Source organism: Drosophila sulfurigaster, chromosome 3, assembly GCF_023558435.1.
Source record: "Drosophila sulfurigaster albostrigata strain 15112-1811.04 chromosome 3, ASM2355843v2, whole genome shotgun sequence".
Classification (NCBI taxonomy): domain Eukaryota; kingdom Metazoa; phylum Arthropoda; class Insecta; order Diptera; family Drosophilidae; genus Drosophila; species Drosophila sulfurigaster.
The window spans coordinates 9,389,479-9,409,977 of record NC_084883.1 but is presented as its reverse complement, the minus strand read 5'-3'; the positions used below and the strand labels follow the sequence as shown (position 1 = coordinate 9,409,977).

The window sequence follows — 20,499 nt, the reverse complement described above, 5'->3', positions numbered from 1 at the left end:
TCTTTTGTGTTCTTGCGGTTAATCCTTTGCTTGTGACAATAAAGTGCTCAATATGCTTTCGAGTCATCGAGCAATTCTTATAAATACAAATGGCACATTATACCTTTAAGGGCCTACATTTCAGATCTATACGAATACAAAAAGTGGCACAACAAATTGAACGGAGAAGAGGGTCAAATTTTGTGTGTGTGCTCTTTTTGAATGACATTTTATTTCTCACTGGAATCTTGATTGTCGACAGTATTTTTTGCCACTCGCCTTCCCAACAGTCAGTCCTTCACACTCAAATAATGAGGGAAAAAAAGAATACATCCCATTTCTGTGATTCATATTGGAAGATGATCAAAATCGTTATTTTAAAGTTTGACCAAAGAAAATATTTACTGTGTTACTGTGTTCCCTTTTTGATGAAATTGAGTTGAAATTGTGTTCCATTTGGTTGCCCACGAAAGCCATTTCACTTTTGCATAAATAATAAATATTAATAAAAAAAGGATGCAACAAATAACCGTTTCGACTAACACAAAACAAATTGACGAAGCAGTACAACGGCACGTATACGCAATCAATTTGAAATGGCCGTCGCAGCCATTGGCGCAACAATTTCAATTTATGTGCATTAGTTTTATTATTATTATCTCGAATTTCCTGTCAGCCATGTGCAAATTGAATAATAGTCTGTGGCAAATTGTGGTGCGGAAAGTGAATATAGAGTAATCATAATTACTGCCAGGTGAAACCACCAACCAGCCGAAATATATACATACATATGTACATAGTAGTTTCACACAGTGTCGTGGTGGTGGCATGTATTATATCTTTGAACATACGAGGACTCTATTTATATGTCGTTTAAATTCAATTACATTCATTAAGTCATTGACGTTATTTTGGGGTTCTCGCAAACAGAAGTTTTTCCACATGTCGCGTCATTAAGTGAGAAGTATGTCGATGGAAATTGTGGTTCAGTTTAAAAATAACCATTTATTGAATAGCAACCCGTAGCCATAACGAATATCGAATAAGTGAGTATAGCGAGTCTGATGAGAAAAATGCAATCCAACTCAATTTAGTTTCGATATTGAGTAGAAGGCCACAGCAGCCAGCACTCTTTTTATCTGTAAATTAAATTTAGTATTTATTACTTGATTCTATATAATAAATAAATATATAATTGTTGATATAGTATTTTAAATGAAGCTACTATTTTGCCTCGCACATATGTCGCTCTTCATGACTCTGATAACTGGAAAGAAAATGAAAAGGCAACATTGCAGCGAAGATCAGGTCTGGAACGTGAAAACTTATTCGTGCGGCCCTCCTGAATGTCCACGTGAGTATTAAATGTTTGAATAAATAGAAACAAGATTCCCGCTACCAATTGTGAATAAAAGGTAGGCAGTGAGGTATTATTCTTAGAATATACCAAATTAATATACCAAAACAAAAACTGAAAATATGCCAATGTCTATATTTCGTATGTTGAGTTTATATAGTATAACATTTAAAATATACCATAGAGTGCAAAATATACCAAATTGTTAAGCAAAGCAACTAACCCGTAGTAAGTAAGCGTTTTTGCACATAAAAAATTATTTTTAAAATAACTTTTAAAGTTCGTATTTGATCGCAACCAAATTTTCAGGAACCTTAAATATTATAGTTTTTATTGTATTCGACTCTAGCTTAAAAATTACCCTTTTTATTCGATTTTTGTCGATTTGGGGGGGGAGGAAGTAAGCGTGGAAAAATGTTGAAACAAACTTGATCTGCGTGCAAACAAAACATGTGCCGTCAAAAACATATTAAAGGTATATCGTCTCAGATGTTGGCGCTGATCAAGGATTTATAAACCTTATGGGGTCGCAGATGCCTCCTTCTGCCTGTTACCCACATTTCCTAACGGCAAAAAGTTATACTTGTAGTACCTTTCTATCCTATGGTTAGCGGGTATAACAAGGAAGAAAGTTAGAGTGTGCTGTGGAATACATCGATTTTTCCGAAAGTAAAGCAGTAGTAATGTGGTATATTCGTAGAAATATTTCAAATTAATATACCAATAAATACTAAAATAAATAAAAATATTTATTCCATTGATGCACTACTACTTTCAAAATATACCTTAGAGTTGTATGCACGGTTGCCATTCCAAAAAAAAATGTTGTACCAAAATTTTGAAAAAATGTACCAATTTTAGCAAAAATGTACCACAAATTTTTTCACGAAAGTTTTTTTGTATTTCACAAATTTTGATTCACAATATGTAACTGTTTACGTAGTGATAGACCTTAGATTGGCGCATACATATTTTCTCAATTGACACAATACGTCGCAAATCGACTGTTTGCGATATTTTCCAGTGCAAGTCATGGTTCAATTTCTAACTGATATAAAATTTGTGTCTGGTGGAACAGAGCTTTGTTAAAATAATATGTGTGAACATAAAATGTTATGAGAAATTAAAATTCTAGATCAGGCATATTGAAAATGTTCCAAAATGAAAAAAATGATCCAATGTACCAACGCATAAAAAATATACCAGTTTTGGTACATTTGTACCAAAAGTGGCAACCGTGGTTGTATTCACCAATGAAATTTAGACGCGTTCTTATTATTCCTGAATAAGGCAATCAGAGAAATAAAATAGAAGCTATTCATGAAATAATTATCTATAGTTGTGACTGTTATTAATAACTTTGGTTTCCAATTTGGTATTTTTGCTTTCTATGGTTTAATTTAAATCTTAAAATACTTCGTTATACCAAAAATTTGCTTTTGATATATTTTATATATATTATATGTTAACCATTATTGAAAATGAACAGAGCGTAGCTTCCTAACTTGCCTTATATCTTTTTCCTTTTCAGCTGGTCAAGACTGGTTTGAGGCTCAGAAGAAGTGCGCCAAATTTCGTATGATTGCAACACCGTTGTCAGATAGTTCCTATGAAAATGGAGATATAACCCAAAAATGCAGAAAAGGTTTCGTGTATCTTGAGGCAAGGCAAATTTGTGGAGCCAAGCCTAAAATTTGTAATAATGAACTTTGTCAAACGAAGCCTTTGAGATCGCAGAGGTCTTATGATTGCAAGCCGGGAAGAACTTGGAATGTAATAAGACAAGCTTGCGCACCAATTAAATCAGTCAGAAGTGTTGCGGAAGATTCGCAACTTACAAATTAAAAATAACCAAATAAATAACTAAGGTCAAGTATTTTTCATTTAAAAAAATTCAACATTTATTTTCTCACTTTAGATTTAATATAAGATAAATTAATCCTTGGGCTTCAGTGAGCTTAGTACCTCAGCTTTAAGTGCTTAAGCTGTTTGAGATTGGAAAATTCAATAAGTTGCAAAAATAAAAACCAAAACCAAAAGCAATATCCCCTCGTCTATTGCTAATACAGGAAATATCCAAAAAGACAGTTTCTCAACTGTGGGGATTAAAATTTAGCTGAGAGAAAATAATAAAAATCGAGACGCATAAACTACTAGGTCCTGTCCGAATTGTCAAGCTGGGCAGCATAATGAACAATGTTCGGTAGACTGAAGTGGTGGGAGTTGTGGGAGGTGCATTCATTGTTTACGAGAGGAAGTGTCATGGCAGTTGGCCAACAAATTACGTATACGCCACGCTTGCCACTGGCAAGGCGAGGCAGCCGGCAAGCCAGCTGTGTCAAGTGAACTGCGACAGGCGGGACAGCCAAAGGACAGCTGTCGTCTATAAAGCAGGCAAAACAAATGAAGTTGAATGGCAATTGCGGTGGCAAATGTTCGAACTGCAGTTCGCCGCTGCTGGAAAATAATCATGGTAGTAGTTCCACAATTCACTTTCAACACAAATTCTCTAATAAGGAAATTTACAACTCGCAGCACAATCAAGCGAATGCGAATAGTCGCAAAAGTACTTTTAACAGTTGCAGTTTTCATGCTCGACACTGAAGCGTTTATCGTTAAATGTGTCGCACCCGGCGCACTTCTCCAAATGGTTTCCATTGCGAAGGACGCATTCAAAGCCTGTATGAAGTGTGTATGTGTGTCTCTTTGGCTGCCTCGACTCAACTCAACTCGACTCTACTCGTGGCCATATTTTGCGGTTGAAATCCACACAAAAGGTGTGAAAAGCAGCAGCCGGCGTGTGGCTCTTTTGATTGGATGCTGTTGCTTATTTGGCACGGATTTTATTTACTCTCTTCACTCCGTTCGCAGGCCCTTGCAGCTTGCCACGCCCCCATTGGGCGCCCGTTCAAAAAGTGGTTTTTAGAAATTGAGAGTTGATGTGTGGGCTGCAAGTTGCAGCTGCAAATGTGCGATAAATGTTGAGTGTTGAACACCACAAAGTTGAATGACATTAATGTTTCTGAATTCAAACTACTTTTTTCTTTAATATCTGCTGAAACGGGCTTTTAACAAAACTAGGAAAAAACGTTTGCGTACATTAGTGTCTCCTTTATTTATTCACTCACTGATTAAACAGAAATCCCCAAACCGTAAATGTTTTAAAGCTACAATTTTCAAACAAGATATTCTGCAAATTTACAAAATTTTTGTCATAAATCCGATATATCTTTGGCATCCCCGCAAACTATTTATTAGGTGTCTAAAATCTGAACTATAAAAATATAAGAATTTGTGAGGTTTATTCTTTACTATTTGTTTTAGTTATTTGTAACATTGAATAAACCAAATTGTCTTCATACTTTAGTTTATCCAAAGCATAAGGCTTGTTCAAGCATAAACATGAGGATTACAAGATGAACTTAAGACAAAATAAATATTTCGCTAAATATGAGTTTATTTCTAGACCATAAAAACCGTTTCACAACAAAGTTAAGACCCCAGATACGTATCTCTTACAAATAACCAATACAAAACAAATAAAGAAAATATTGTAGTAGCAAGCGCACTGCGATGTGTCTTACTTCAAACAATCAAAAATGCATTTGACACCCCAAAACAGCTCAGGAGATACATCACCTACTAAAATAGATAAGTATAGTTTTGTCCTGAGAAGGCTCATAAACAGATTGAAAAATCGATCTAAATCTTTTTATTGACATAACATAGTTGGCGCGGGAGTGTTTACTAATGAAACTGTACGCAGGAGGCATAATCAACCCTGTAAAGAATATATATTCCTGATCAGCTGTCTGTTCGTATAAACATATAGATTTCAGAGATTATAAGATATAAATAAAGAAATTATAGCCATTTTAGACACGTCTACTTTCGTCTCGCAAATCGAGTAGCGAACGTATACAATAATGAAAATTTGATAGCGAACAGATACAAATTTTAGACGTTATTTAAGGAATACTTTTGTATGGCAAAGAACGCCTACTGTTATCGATTGACACAAGACGCGTAAGGATCAGACGGAATATGGCCGAGAGATTAACAGTTTTATGTTCATAAAAAATTTTATCTCGAGTCCTGTAGGGACTTTCGTTTCTTTAAGTTCGCCAATTGGTATGTGCCCTTGTGTCGAAGGACATCTTCGCCTACTTTTCAAAACCAGCCCCTTGGAAAAATCTAAAGATAATTTTATAGGAATAGCCTTAACTTGAACGACAATCTAAAGAGTTAATAATTCCGATTACAAAAAGGTAAGTCTCGGCAAGATCTTTTTCTATTTGAGATATGATAAATGAAAATACATTCAAATTTCAAATGGGAAATTTGTTGCAATTTTTATTGCATACTTTAAGGATACAAGAAGGGTATATCTAAAAAAAATATGCTATATCTCAGTCACGTTTGCAAAGAAAGAAAAAAAGATACCAAATATAGAGTTCGGTATAATTTCAGTATTTTTAAGTATATTAAGTTGGTGTATTTAAAGTACATATATGGTTTATCGAATATTGGGTTTCACACAGTCTAGCTCACTCAATTATAGCCTTCTTACCTGTTTTTAATGTCGTAGTTTAAATTATTTGTCAACAGCGTAAGAAGCTACGTAAACAGAGTTTAAATAAAAAGTCATTAAAATATTTAAACATAAATATACATATATAAATATATAATATGTACATATAAATACATATTTAAAAGCATTGCAAATGTTACGAACTAGAAACTTAAGTGTTGATTGATCTTAATTTTACTAAAAATAATGTAAAGATCTGAAAAGTTTATTGTGTCCCTCTTATAACATGTTCCTAAAGATGAATCGTTTGCATGAGATGCAGAGTAGGCATCATTAATTATGCATAGAATGCGATAGAATAGTCAACAGCTATCAGCATAAATATTATCTGGGGCACATTGCAGTTTCGTAGATACATTGCTCACTTAGTTGTTCGCTCCTTTGTTTGCTTCGAGCACTTACACAACGTTTTGTTTTGAAGGCCTCATCAATTGCGCATACGCCATGCTGCACAGACGCAGCGGATTGCCGTAGACGCAGACTGCCAGAGATAGCTTACCATTTCTTTTTACTTTTTTGCAACGTGCAACGTGGAGACGAAAGCGCATAAATTTACCGTTGAAATATTTGTAAACCGTGAAAAAGTGAGTCCAATAAAACAACAAAAATTTAGCAAACGACAAACTCGGAGCACCAAAACACTTTAGACATCGTCATTGCATGGCACAGGGGAACTCAAATTGACATGCAATTGCAATTGCAATTGCAAATTGCTATTGCCATTGGCCCCTAGTCCTGTCTATTTGTACTCTGCGCCTGCGGCAAGTTCAATTTTGGTAGTCACACCTACGACGCGCCGCATCGCATGGCACTTGTCCAATTTTGATGTAGTCTCCGCGGATTTGTGAATTTCGTTCGTTTGTGTTTCGTTGGCGATTTCGATTTTCAAGCGCTGCTCTAGAGAGTATTTCTTGGCACAGAACTTGAATATTTGAGAAATGATATTTACGGCCAAAGGTTAAGCAGGCATCTTTAAAGCACCTTTGACGTCTCAAGTGCTTGTCTTGCCTTAACTTGGCTTCACAGAATGAATGCCCAGCTGGGAGCAGCTGCTTCTGCTGCTTTAGTTTTTTTTGTAGGTCAAGCGCTGGCTTTGCTGTCATCCACGTCACTCTGTCATACCTCATACCTCATACCTCGTCAGCATCAACGTTCTCATCTTCATCACAAACACAAACGTCATCATCATCATAAGCAGCAGCAGTAGCAGCAATAGCAAAAGCAACAGCATCATCCTCATCATCGTTGTGTCATTGTCATGATTTTGTCGTGTGCCAAAAGTGCCAGCGAAGTTCGCGTTTTAGCTCTTCAGTCTGCAGCTACATAGCTACTAGCTACATAGCTCTTCCTCCCTTTCTCACACCTGGCTGCCTGATGAAGAGCACTATCTGGTCGCTCTTCAAGTCTACACAGCTGCAATAGTACGAACTACCGTTCGTCGGTCCCAGCGTCGCAGCTCCTGTCAAGTTCTATCTTCTGTGCCATCAATAAAATTACCAGGCAACTGATGGCATTTTATGCTACCGAAATACGAGAATTTGCTTCTTCTTGTTGGTTTTTTTTTGTGTTGTGTTACATATTTATAGCAGTCGACTGCGAGTTGAGAAATGTTTTGGACTGATTTGCGGACTCTTTTATATTTATATTGCAGAGCTCTGCTTTAAATGCAAATGTCAAATGCACAACAGACCTTGACTACACATATAGAAAAGAGAGAGTGTAGACAGACGCCACTTTTCGGTCCGCTGCTGCTGATGATGAGAAGAAGAAGCTGCGGGCGTTGCAAGTCAAGCCAACAGAAAATCGTTAAAGTGCTTGCCATGTGCATGGGAAAAGTGGAAACACGCTCTGAAATTGGTTGGATAAAAGGAAAACCAGTCCGAAACCTTCGGTTAAGATTAATGAAAGAGAATACACAACACATTGTTTAGCATTTTGTCAAGTTTTATTTAGTAGTATTATTACTCAATTAAAATTTAGTTGGGACACTTTATTTTTCTGTTTTCTGCTTGCTTCTGTTTTTTTTCTTCTGGATGTATATGTTATTCGGTTTCCTTTTTTTTTTTTGTCATTTATTCATAAATATTTTTGTTTCTTACGCCTATTTACTTTGGTTTTGTGTAGTTGTTATGCCATTTAGTAGAATTTTACGTTGATCTCTAATATAATTTTAATGCTCATCATTATTTATTTGTTTAGTAGTAATTAATTTGAATTTTAAACATTTTTCTTTTGTAGATGCTTCTGTAACAATTTTTCTTTGCTGCGATCTCTGTCAGCATTTTAAATTTCTCATTAGTTTTCCAATTTTTTTCTCTTTTGTTCAAGTTTTATTTTGTTTAATACTCGTACGTATGTATATATATATATATATTTTTTTTTTTTTAGCATTTTCTTTTTAAGTTTTGTTTGATAATATATATTTCATGTAGACAAACTTGTAGTACACTTGGTAGAAAAACAAAAAATTGTGCCACCAGATTAGTTTTTGAGTTCTTGTTTATCAGTTTAAGTAGCTCACTGAAAAATTTGTTGACGTTTTTTTGTAGCTGCTGTCGCTTGAGTACCCCTAACGTGCCTTGCGGGCTTATCCCATTTATTATTTAACATCGAGTATCAGTTAAAATTTAGGTTTTCTTATTCTTTATGTTATGTTATGTTATTTTTTAAGTTTTAAGTTTTAAGTTTTCTTTATCTTTATCTGTAGGTACAACAATACACTGCATTTTGGTTTTGGTCTTGGCTTTGGCCAGACAAACCGGTTAAGTTTCAAAAATGTTTCAGCATTTTCCTTGGGTTTGTCATTATTGTTTGCCCTACAATAAATTTTGGAACATCGTGCCTTTTTAACATGCAATTGCAAATTGCTTTTTAAAACTGCTTTGCCATTATTTGTGTTTTTAAGGATTTGTTATTTATCAAAGATTGAGTTTATTTACTTTTGAGTTATTTGAAATAAAATGTATTATATTTTTTAATATGTAGCAACACAACAGACTTTTTAAGGTTATTTTAAAAAGTTTCAAGAAGAAGTATTCCAAAACATTTAACAAGAAGCATTGAATAAAAAACTCTTCAAAATTTGCTGTATTATTTGGAAGAATGAAACTCTTAGCTGTGTGTGAATAAAGTAAAAGAATTGCAGAAACGTTCATTTATGCCTACAGTAATTTTTTTAGCTAATAATTGGCTCGGGTCGGGCTTACGCATCGCATTGAAATGAATTGATTTTTTAACTCATTCCACTTAAGATTTCCATTCCAGCTGAAGTTGTCTAATTTCTTCTAAGATTTCGAGAATATCCTTAAAATTATGAAAAATGATAATACCTCAAGCGTTTTGCTATTAACTTTTTTTGTATTGCTTATAAATTAATGAATTCATATTTGTTTTTCATAATAATGACAATTTTTGCTCCTCATAAATATTATTTGTAATTAATTAACATATTTACTAAAAAGTTTACACGAGTGCAGGCTTCTTCAATGGCTTTTGCACAGTTACATTTTACCAAATTTCCTTTTTTTGTTTGTTTTTTTTCATTCTATAAATGTATTTATTTATTTATTTTTTTTTAGTTGACTGCCTTGACAGCCGACACCAACAAATTCAAAGTGTGTTTAATGCTCGGTTTATTCGGGATTGGCGTCTTTGCGAGTCTTGTGGCCGCGGAACGAGGCTTGAATCTTGGTAGCCGCCTTGTTCAATTCCGGATCGGTCAGATCGATGTCCAGTTCCTCGGCCACCTTCTTGGTTATCTCCTGGATATCCTCGTCCTCGGGCGCATCCTTGTTCACAAGTTTGCGTGCCAAATGGCCACGGAAAGTGGACTGAATCTTAAGAGCAGCATGGCACAGCTCTGAAATGAAAAAAAAGTTAAGGGACATTGTGTTATTTTATGCTCGTAGTTAAGTGGCTACTTGGCTAACGCCTTGAAACAAGTGAAAAGCTTAATTGCAAAGTTTGGCAAGTTTGTAGAATGTCCATATCTTAGACATTCTGAGTGCTGAGAAAGCAGCACAGAGTTAAGTAGCAGAAATTCGACATTTGCCCGCTTGCAATTAAAAAGTTTTCAATAGATTACCACGATTTCAACTAGTTTCAATCATCTGCTCTTCATGTGACTCTCTACACCCTACAACTACTCGTACTTGAAATGCAATCTACTTGCAACACTTTGTTGACAGTCACGTGCTGGGAGTGAGCTAATCAAAATTAGTGTGGCGAATTGGCCAATAAACAATGTTGCAGCAGCTGAAGGGAAGGGATCCACTCCCAACAGATGAGCTGCGATTGCGAGTGGCTAGTAAATATTGGAAACGAATAAATCTCGCGTATTTTATCGCATGCTATCTCATATAATTTTAATGTGGCACAGGGCAATTTACATGCGATCGTTGTGATACATTTTTATTAACAGAGCACTCCACACATTTGCATTCCCAGCGGAGTGTGTAGATACGAATACTGGTCCAGATTGTGTCTGTGTGCAATCTGCGATGGTAATAAATTTTGCATACGCTCCAAATAATCGAAATCAAAACAAAACATTCCCCAAACGCTCTTCAGTGCTGGGCACAGCTGGGCAGAGACAGGGCCCTGTCAAGATACTAGAGCGACAGCGAGCATTCGGGCTAATCACATTACGCATACGCAATGTGTGCCCCGAGGTCAACCCTGGGGAGCAAAAAGTTCTGCATGCTGACTGCATATTTAATGCACATCGAGTGCACGGATAGCCGCAAAAACTCGGAAACCGAATTAAGCGTTCATTTATAATGCTTGACTGCGTGCGGATGGATGCATGTGAATATTGCCACCATTTGGTCAAGTCACGGGCACAACTACGTGATGCCCAGCTTGTTACAAGAGTGTCGTAACACGCTTCAGTTAAGAGGATATCATCTACTGTGTAATTTGCTCATAATTGTGATAAAAATATGCATCAAGGTTAAAGGTTTCCTTTGTACATACACCCTTCAAAAATGTACTTGAACTTTAAGTGTTGATTCATTGGCCGTGAATGAACTTCAATTATGTTATTTGCATTTCTGGCAATATTATCTATGATAGTTCTTCACCTCTAAAATTAAATAATCATTACGTATAACTAAATAAATAAGAAAATAAGCTTGTTTTAAAAGGATATATAGTACTGTGTAATGGCTCATAATTGTGATAAAAATATGCATCAATGTAAAAGTTTCCTTTGTGCTCAAAAAATGTACTATATACTCTACTACTCAGCAAAATGAAGTAATCATTACGTATAATTCAATAATCGTTTCGCAATACTCAACACTTAAAATGAGAAAGTATCGAAAGGAGAAGAAATAAATTGGAGACTCGATAATAACGCGTCACTTGAGTGTGATCGTCACTACAAGAAACATCTTGCTGCCTGTGTTGAATTAGACGAAATTTGAGATGATTTTATTTTCCGATGCCGTTTATAAATATATAAAGAAACCATTTCTTGACGGAATAGTATTATTTTGATTATGCTCCTTTGGCACTAATATATACCAGTACTAATATAATATATACTAATACAGCCGAGTGTGCTGGACTGTGAGAGACTCGCTACCCATTTTGAATAAAAGCAAAACAAAACTACCACAAAAATTCTAAAAATATACCAAAGGCTATATTTGGTATAAAACCAACACAAAACTACCACAAAAATTCTAAAAATATACCAAAGGCTATTTTTGGTATGGTATGATATGGTACTGAATTCAAAATACATCATAAAGTGCAAAGTATTTTTCGAAGACCGTATTTTTATTCTTCCCTTTGCAGTAGTTAATTACCGGAGTCTTTTTCGCGATGCAACTCAGATTCAGTACCGATTGTCTTTGGAGTGGCTTGCAATTCAATAACTTTACAATATTTTGTAAACCTAATTGTGAACTAAATTTGTAAAAACGAAATATAAAGAGAAGAAATAAATGAGAATATCTCGCTTCTACAAACTGTTTTTCAGTGTAGATTATTTATGCAACTCAACAATTTGAATCGCATTTCAATCATTGATTTTGTTTCTTATGAACTGATTTGATATTCAAAGAGGCGCAGAACTCATGGCATTATGGCATGAAAATCATTTCATTTCTTTTCACTCAACTTTGCTTTAAGTTATGTTCGCTGTCCCATCCAAAGTTATGTAACTGCAGTTGCCCTTCAACGTTCTCCTATCCGTTCCGCTTTCCACTTTTTTTGCCTTGTGCATTTATGCAAATGTTGAAAAATTCTCATTTTAAATTCTACTTTTTTTTGTGTGTCTTGATTACATTTGAGCTGATGTCGCTGTCGCTTGGGCTCCTACAGCCTGTGGAGATTTAGCTTAACGCTACAAAGTGCATACAAATATTTAATTTAGCAGCTTGTCTGGACCCGGCAGATTCTCCAGGCAGATCTCAACAGGGCAACGCAATTAGGCGTTAACACGAAATTGGCCACGGACTCGCATTTGTTACGTTAATACGTTAAGCTGATGCCCGCAACTAATTGAGGTTGAGCCCCAGGCTCTTCTTACTTTTGTTTTTTTTCTGTTCTGTTGATTTTTTTTTATATTTCGGAAAGAAGAAAATGTTGCAAAAATACGCATACGCCATGTGGGCAACGTGACTGCGGTTTGAGTCACGTGCCACGCGTCAGCTCTGCTGCGTTTATGTTTATGTTTATTTATAAAATATTTAAAATAACTACAAGACGTGCAAATAGCTGGCATTATGCGAGCTGCCTGCTGTGACATTTATAGGCCAGTTGCCCAGCCTTCCCTTCTACGACCACGTGTGTGCTTCATAAATATGCATGATATAAACTCAGTTCCTGTGCATAACTTAAGCACACACGCATCTGCCGATCTATGTATATACACACACTATATGTAGTTACTTAAATTATGCATTGGCATTACGAACTGTGGTAGTAAGGTTTCTCTCTAGCATGAATTAATTTATAACTTTTTCCTCTGGTTTTCATTTTTTAAGTTTGTCACTTTTCAGTCTCTGACATTTGGCAAATTTGCTGAACTGATTTGAAAAACTTGCTGGCAGTGGCATTTTCGTGCCTGTCACGCTTTAGCTAAGGGGTTTGACTTGGGATTTGTCTCCGTTTGCTGCTGTCGGTGGCAAATGTAACACATGTTCCATGCCCGCTCACGTACTGAGCGTGTCCTGTCACAGGACATGGCCAAAAACCAAGCTAACACTGCTTAAAATCTCTGCACACACAGGTGCTTCCATGCCCATATAAATTGAGTTTGTATTGGCCCGATGGCAGCAGGCATTGCCTGGCGGGATTTGCATCGCTTTCGACTTTGTTACCTGTGACCAAAGACACGAAACGACAGCTAACTTGATGTCTGCCAAGTGATTTGCATGTGGAACGCTTCCAATACTGATTGACTGACTATCATCAGCAAAGTTTTCGACAGAACGTGTTCATCCCGTAACGTTATCGGCTCTCTGGCCAAAATTGCTTGTTAATTGCTAGTCATGTGCCGTTCATGGCAGTGACATTTCATAAAATCGCAAAAACTTTTAATGAAAAGCAAACTTAATAGTGATTATACACAATTTCTAAGCTGGCTATAAAAATTTGAATTTTATATTAACTATTTTGTGCAACATTGATTGGCAATCATGAGTTGAAAAGTGCTGACTTATTTCAAACAAGGTTGCTTTTTTTAGAGCATGTTTTTATTTATATTTTCCGAATAACGGAATTAGAACTTTTTTCATTTAGTCAGCACATTTCAATGTGGCGAATTTGGGAGCTGAAAGTTTATTTCAACTCGTGTCTGTTTTAAGCATATCCAAAAAGTTGCAAAAAAAAGTGTGAAAACTTTTTCGTGTTATTTTTTTGTTTTTCTTTTTTTTTCAATTCAACAATTTCAAAATAGAAAAAATTGTGTTCATTAAAAGTCAATCTAGTTTTAGTCAACTAATGAACTGTCGAACTGAATTGGTCAGTTTATTTAGATGAAAGTACGAAATGAATAACTAACTCTTCACATCGTTCGTTGTTAAGGTTAAATTTAAAGTTGGATATCCATAATCCGTTAACATTAGAGGGGCATGTCCTATTGTAATCTCTCTTGACTACTCCATCTTCGTTATGGTTTAGTTGTTGGTCCCCTTTATGGCATTGATGTAGCTGCCATTGTCTTTGTTGTTGAGATTCCATCAGCGTATGAAACGTATACGTAATCAATCATACGAGGCGTGTGCTGCGATTGTCAAACCACACACTTTTTTTATCTGATGATGCAGTTGCCGTTTTCATATGAAGATTATTGGTATTATTGAGAGTGCTTACTGACCAACAATATCAAAAGAATGGTTGGTTGTCCTTGGTCATGTGCTGCCACTTCAGTGTGGCATTCAACGCTCTTGACCCACATTTACAGCACACAACAAAAAGAATGCAATTTCATATTAAAAATAAAACAATGCAAATGTGTGAAAGACACACGAGAAGTTGGCGACAATATATTCGTAGAATGTATCTCAACCCATATGCAAAAGTATCTGTCTCTCTCTCTCTCTCTTTCTGGGTGTGTGTGAGTGTGTGTTTGTATGAGTAAGTGTTGCTGTGGGTGCCATTAGCAAGAGTGAAAATCTGTGACGTGTGCTAAGTAATTGTGTCATATACATAACAAGCACCGACTCAGACACGTGCTTAATGAGCACATAATGTTTTCTAAAACAAGAGGGAATTATTTTACAGCACAACGGCAAAATACACTCACTCATGTAAATAAACTCTTGTGTCAGAAAGCCAATTTATTAAATACATACATTTTCTTAGAGGCTTAAGTCAACAGTTGGCCATGATGTGAGCTCAGTAAATGCCACAATAAATATTCATACTTCATTGCGTAAACGATGCCAAAATTGTTATACTCTCTTCGTCAGGGTAATTGCCCTGTCTTATGACAAGCTAAGTGCGTCTTCTCCTTCGAATACACGAATACATATCATTGCTTCGCTCTCTCTCACTGCAAAGAGCCTGCGACTGTCATTCTCAGGCAGCTGTCATAATAACTTTGTTAAGTCTTTCTCATAAATCTGAATTATAATTACTTCAGCTAAGCACACATCTAAGAGCTCTAAGCAATGTCATCTAAAATTTTAAATGTACTTTACCATGCTTTCAAAGTATACTATATGCCTAATATACCTTTAAAAAAGAGCATTGCTTAGGGTATTCGGTAATAACAACAAATTGTGGAAAATGCGCAACGATAATAAGTTTGCTGAAAAGTAGACGAAAAAACGAATTGTTTAACAAAGTTTTTGTGACCTCAATCGTGGCAAGTAAAATGTGTTGTTCCCTTGCCTTCGCTCTGCCTCGTTTCTCCTCTGTTGTGGGCTTTGTGGTTGCCAAGATTTTCGTGCTGTTTGGCATTTCTTCGTGCCAGGCCCAGCACAAAAACTAAGCCTACTTTTCAATTTCCGCTAACTGAGACTTGTGGTTAACCGAAAGAGCCTTCGTCCTCAACGAAAATTGCCCTGACATTTTTTGTGTATTTGTTTTACGTCGACTTTTTCGACCGGATAAAATCTCTTCTTTGACAGTTGTCGCAGATGTGCAAGAAATGAAGATAATTGCGCATACGCACTGTTACACCGTAATTAAAATGTTCAACTGTCAACTGTGTGCAACTCTTGGGCAGTTTTGATTATTAATATTAATGTGGGTTGCCCCTCGGTCCGATTAAGTGATAATTTGCACGTAAAGGCTTGCCACACATAAATTTTGAGCATGTTGCTAATTAAAGTTCAAACACGTATAAATTCTCTTGTGGTAATCACATTTAAGCCAACCGAATAACGTCGGTCGAGGGTCCCATTGGTAATTTATAAGCTGCCTGGTTTGCCTTTTGCCACATACATATATGTGCTATATATAGACTCACATAGAAGCAAATCAAACAAAAACTTTAATTAATATAAAGCTTGTCACAATATGAGATTATAGCTATGGCATGGAAATGTTTAGTGCAAATTTACTGTAGCTCGAAAACTAATTAAAACTCAGCAGGACTTCAATATGAAAGAGAAAGAGAACAGTTAAGTAACCTTGCAGTGGATTAACAAGCAATAAATTTATAATTAACACGCAGCTAGCTAAATCGTTTTTTAACATTTCATATATTTTAATTATGCAATGTTTCCGAAGGGCTTAAAATGTATTTATTAATTCAGGCATAAGTTAATTTTGCTGTGGTAATCCTGACTTGCTAATTTATAGAGCTGCTTGTATTATCTTTTGAATGGCACTTAAATGGTTAATCCCAAATCAACTTAGCCGACCATTAAATGACTTGAGGCTAACTTTAGGTGCTCAGAGCAAACACAAACAAACACCCAAACACAGACAGACGAAAGGCAAACAGGCCGAGCTTTCATGCAGTCAGTAGGAAAACAAATAAGAAAATTACGTATTGAAACCGCAATTAAATATTTACAAAAGCGAAATTTGAAAGCAACAATAAACTCGTTCATGACGGGGCAAAGGACACCCAACGCCCAACGCCCAGCTGTGCGCAGCCTGCGTAAAAGGTGCCAAATTGTTAAAATATTTAAAATGCGACCGACAACAGTGTTTAGCAGGCTACAAAAAAACAAAAAAAAAAACCACACACATTCAAAAGCAGCTGTCACGCCTTCATACCTAAGTACACCCAAAACACACACAAACAAACAAACAAACAGATGCAGATAGAGATACGGATACTGTTGTAATCTATGGCAGCTTTTGGCCACTGTGCATTATAAATTAAAGGTCCGACACCGAACGAATTGTGGACGATGCACTGTGGGGTAAATGAGCACTTTATCTGGCATTTAATATTACAAGAAACCAAAAGAGAAAGCTCTCACACAGCAGGCAAATTTACGTTGGAAAAGTGAGGTCAGGTGACCAAAATTAAAATTGCGCCAATAGTGGGGAAAGGTTCATCCCTATGGATTCAGAATTAATAAAGTTACAGCATATTCTTGTACTTTTTGCAAAACCTTTTTCAAAAATAATAATTTTTTATTTAAAGTCTTGCTTAAGAAGACTTTATAAAATGACAAACTCTTCGTATAAGAATCAACAGATTTGACAACTGATTGCATTTAATGCACGTATTATAAACATGCGAAATCAATATTCAAGATTTTTTTTTTGTATCAATTATATAAAAATGCTGCAAAAATTGACTTTCGGTTGCTAGAGTTGACTTTACAGCTGTAAAGATAACATAAAGCTGTTAAGTGTTAACATTTCGAATTTGAAGCATAACAGTTTAATGGCATAACATAAAATTGTAAAACATTAACATTAAGAGTTGGAGTCTTAACACCTTGATGTTTTCCAATTGCGTTGGCTTTAAATGTGTTCAATTTTTAACACTTTTAACAAAGTGAAAGTACCAGCTGCATTCAAAATAATTTCAACAACTTATTGCATTTAACATACAGTAGAAATCTGTGAATTCAATATTCATAAATTGTTTCTTTTAATAATTGTGTTTTTAATGAATACTGCAAAAATTAGAGTTCCGTTGCTAGACTTAACTTGACAGCTCTTAATCCAACAGAAAACTGTTAAGTGTAAACATTTCGTATTTGATGCATAATAGTTTATTGATAATAATAGTATTTTGACTTAACAGTTATAATGTTGACAATAAATATGAACTATTTTAAACATTAAAAAAAAGAAAATTTCACCCAATTTAGAAATTTAGTCCACAGTGCGACGTGGTCGCTGAAGTTTACTTTTTTTGTTGCCTACATTGCGGCGCACCTGAGCTTTTGGCCACGGGCATTTCTGTCTCTCTGTGAGACGTGTGTTGTGCGTGCACGTGCGTAGGAATGTGTGAGTGTGTGTGTGTGTGAGTGCGTATTGCTCTGCTTCAAAAAGCGCCAATTCAGCGTCCGAAATGTTTTTAGTTCATGCTGCTTATTGCGTGCTTCTTGTCGTTTTTGTTGCTCTTGTTCGCTTCGTGCTTTTCTTTGTTTTTTTAGTAGTCGTTTTCTGTGTTTCTCGTTGTTTTTTTTTTTGTGTTGTATTTTTGTTGATGTTGTTGTCTTTATTCGCCGCATTACTGCGCGTGTTTTCCGGATCCGCCTTTTGTTTGAGCTGCTAGCGGCGCAGCTGTGAACCAGCAACAGCAACAACAGAAACAACAACACCACGACAACTCACAAAAACATTGTACTTAAATGTCTCGCCCTCCGGCCGTGTTGTTGTGGTGTAAATGAAATTACAAGCGCGCTTAAAGCCCCAAATCCAATTAGAAAAAGCGTTGCGCTTGCTTTATCGCAGATGTTCCTGTGTTGCTGTTTTTGTTGTTGCTGTTTTCGTTATTGTTGATGTTGCCCCTGCTGTTGCCCATTCGTACTTTTATCAACTTCCGGCAAAACACGCACAAATTGTTCATTGTCAGCTAACCCCAATCTGATGGCATACTATCTAAGCGCACAGTGAATAGGCGCCATAAGCCGTTAGCAATATTAATCGATGTGTCATGCAACATAATCAAATCTCATATATCTCGATTATCACCTTTATTTCAAATGCATTTGCATTACGTGTTTGCTATCCAACGTATTCACAATGCAAAGTCTGACCCATTAAATAAATTACTAAAGTTCATTCATGTAATTCAAGAAGTGAAAAGTTTTCCAGCAGTCTATTAAAAAGACTATAATTATATATATATTTTTAAATGAATTTCTTTACTATATAGGGCAATGGAGCAAATCAAATCTCGTATATCTTTATTATCAAATGAAAGTCTGACCCATTAAACAAATAAATAAATATTTTTTCATATAATTCCAGAGAAATGTTTTTTAGCAGTATCTAAAATTGGCTCAATATATATATATATTTGTATATATTTGTTACTAAATAAGTTTTGTAGACCAATGCTACTAATCAAATCTTTTATGACCTACATAATAATAATGGAAAGTCTGGCCCATTAAGCAAATGAATAAAACTTCTTTCATATAATTCATTATCATTTTCCAGCAGTATTGATTAAAAATATATTTTAAAAATATGCTTCCTCTAGTCTGAAATTAACATTTCTCTAATAAATAATTTGGGTAGAATTTATTAGCCTTACAAATACATGAATCACATAAATAAATTAATTATTTCAATGCTTGTATGTTTGCGTAAAGTCAAATTAGCAGCAAACTAATTTCAATTTGCAATTTAATTAACAAAATTAAAATTTATTATGTAAATGCCTATAGATTTAAAATAACGCATCCGCAGACCAATTAAAGGAAAGTAAGAAAGCTGCAGAGCGTTGTCGACTGTAAGATACCCGCAACATATTTTGAATAAAAGCAAAATAGTGCTATATTTATTGTATTTTAAAATATAACAATTCATATACCACAAAAGCACTAAAAATACACCGAAGGTTGTTTTCAGTATATTGATACATACTATATTCAAAATCTACCATAGAGTGTAAAATATACCAGATTATCAGCCAAAGAAACTAAAACCGTTTTTACCCATATAATAGTATTTCATTAATAACTTCTACAATATGTTTCTGATCGCAGTCGGACGGACAGACGGATATGAATATATATATATAACTGATCGGAGGTCGGAGATGTCTCCTTATGCCTGCTACATACATTTCCTTGAGGCACAAAGTTATAATATCCTTCTACTCTGTGTGTAGCAGGTATAAATACAAAAACCAATTAAATGCTTAATTGGCGACAAAACTTCAACATTTGCCAAATTGTCAACTGTCAATGCACAATAATTGCAATATATATATGACTTTGTGTAGTTAGATCTCAATATTTGCTCATCATTACAAAGAGCCAAACTCGAATAAGCCTCAAAGTTACGCATACGCACCGTTGTTGCTTGGCAGCCATAACTTTGCCTGCAGTAAACAACAATTAGTGAGCAATGATTATGCAAGCGAAATGAGGCCAAAATTGCAATTGGCCTGGCCACAGAACAAATTGGTAGACAACTGTACGACCTTCGAAGGCATTAGGGCAAATGTTTATTGCGATACGTTCTGCACATTTGTTGTCTGCGTAATCTGTAGGTGTGTGTGTGTGTTAGTCTAGTGTGTGTGTGTGTGTGACTGGGAAATGAGTGTGTTTTATGCACAAAGCAAATGCTCGACATGCCAAAAAGGAAAACAAGCGCCAGCCAAATGCGAATGCAACTACAAAATATGCATTCAAAATCCTTTGGCTTTCGATTTTTGTCCAACCAAACAAACTGCATACGTATGGCATGTATTTGTATGTGTGTGTGCGTTAAAGTTTTTGTGCTCATTTGCATACAGTATGCCAAAAAAAGGAACGTTGCTTGAGCCAAGCTGTAGCTATATAATTTGCTTAGGTTTCGGCTAGTTGTCGTTGTTATTGTTATTACGCTTTGTTGTTGTTAGTAAAATTGTGCAATCTGCTAGGTACATATTTTAAAACTAGGCCAACACCAGCTGCACAACGCCCATTGTCGGAATTGTTGTTACATTGTTGTCCTGATTGCCACTTTTGAATAATGATGA

At 35.5% G+C, this 20,499-nt stretch overlaps 1 protein-coding gene and 1 long non-coding RNA gene across 5 annotated transcripts in view; one reads left to right on the top strand and one right to left on the bottom strand.

Moving 5' to 3' along the window:
- The first annotated feature begins 1,010 nt into the window (after positions 1 to 1,010).
- On the top strand, positions 1,011 to 3,489 carry LOC133841082 (uncharacterized). Of its 2 annotated transcripts, XR_009894256.1 has the most exons (4): positions 1,011 to 1,025; positions 1,187 to 1,333; positions 2,868 to 3,204; positions 3,255 to 3,489. It is a non-coding gene; the product is annotated as an uncharacterized LOC133841082 (long non-coding RNA). The 2 variants fall into 2 exon arrangements; XR_009894255.1 differs by lacking the exon at positions 1,011 to 1,025 and having other exon boundaries at positions 1,167 to 1,333.
- A 4,451-nt stretch (positions 3,490 to 7,940) lies between these two features.
- The window catches only part of LOC133842193 (uncharacterized), a 56,002-nt gene continuing 43,443 nt past the window's right edge, over positions 7,941 to 20,499 (bottom strand). For all 3 annotated transcript variants that reach the window (XM_062275193.1, XM_062275196.1, XM_062275195.1), the window contains one exon: positions 7,941 to 9,786. In XM_062275193.1, the coding sequence (XP_062131177.1) occupies positions 9,560 to 9,786 (227 nt within the window). In that variant the 3' untranslated portion in view covers positions 7,941 to 9,559. The remainder of the gene's footprint in view (positions 9,787 to 20,499) is intronic.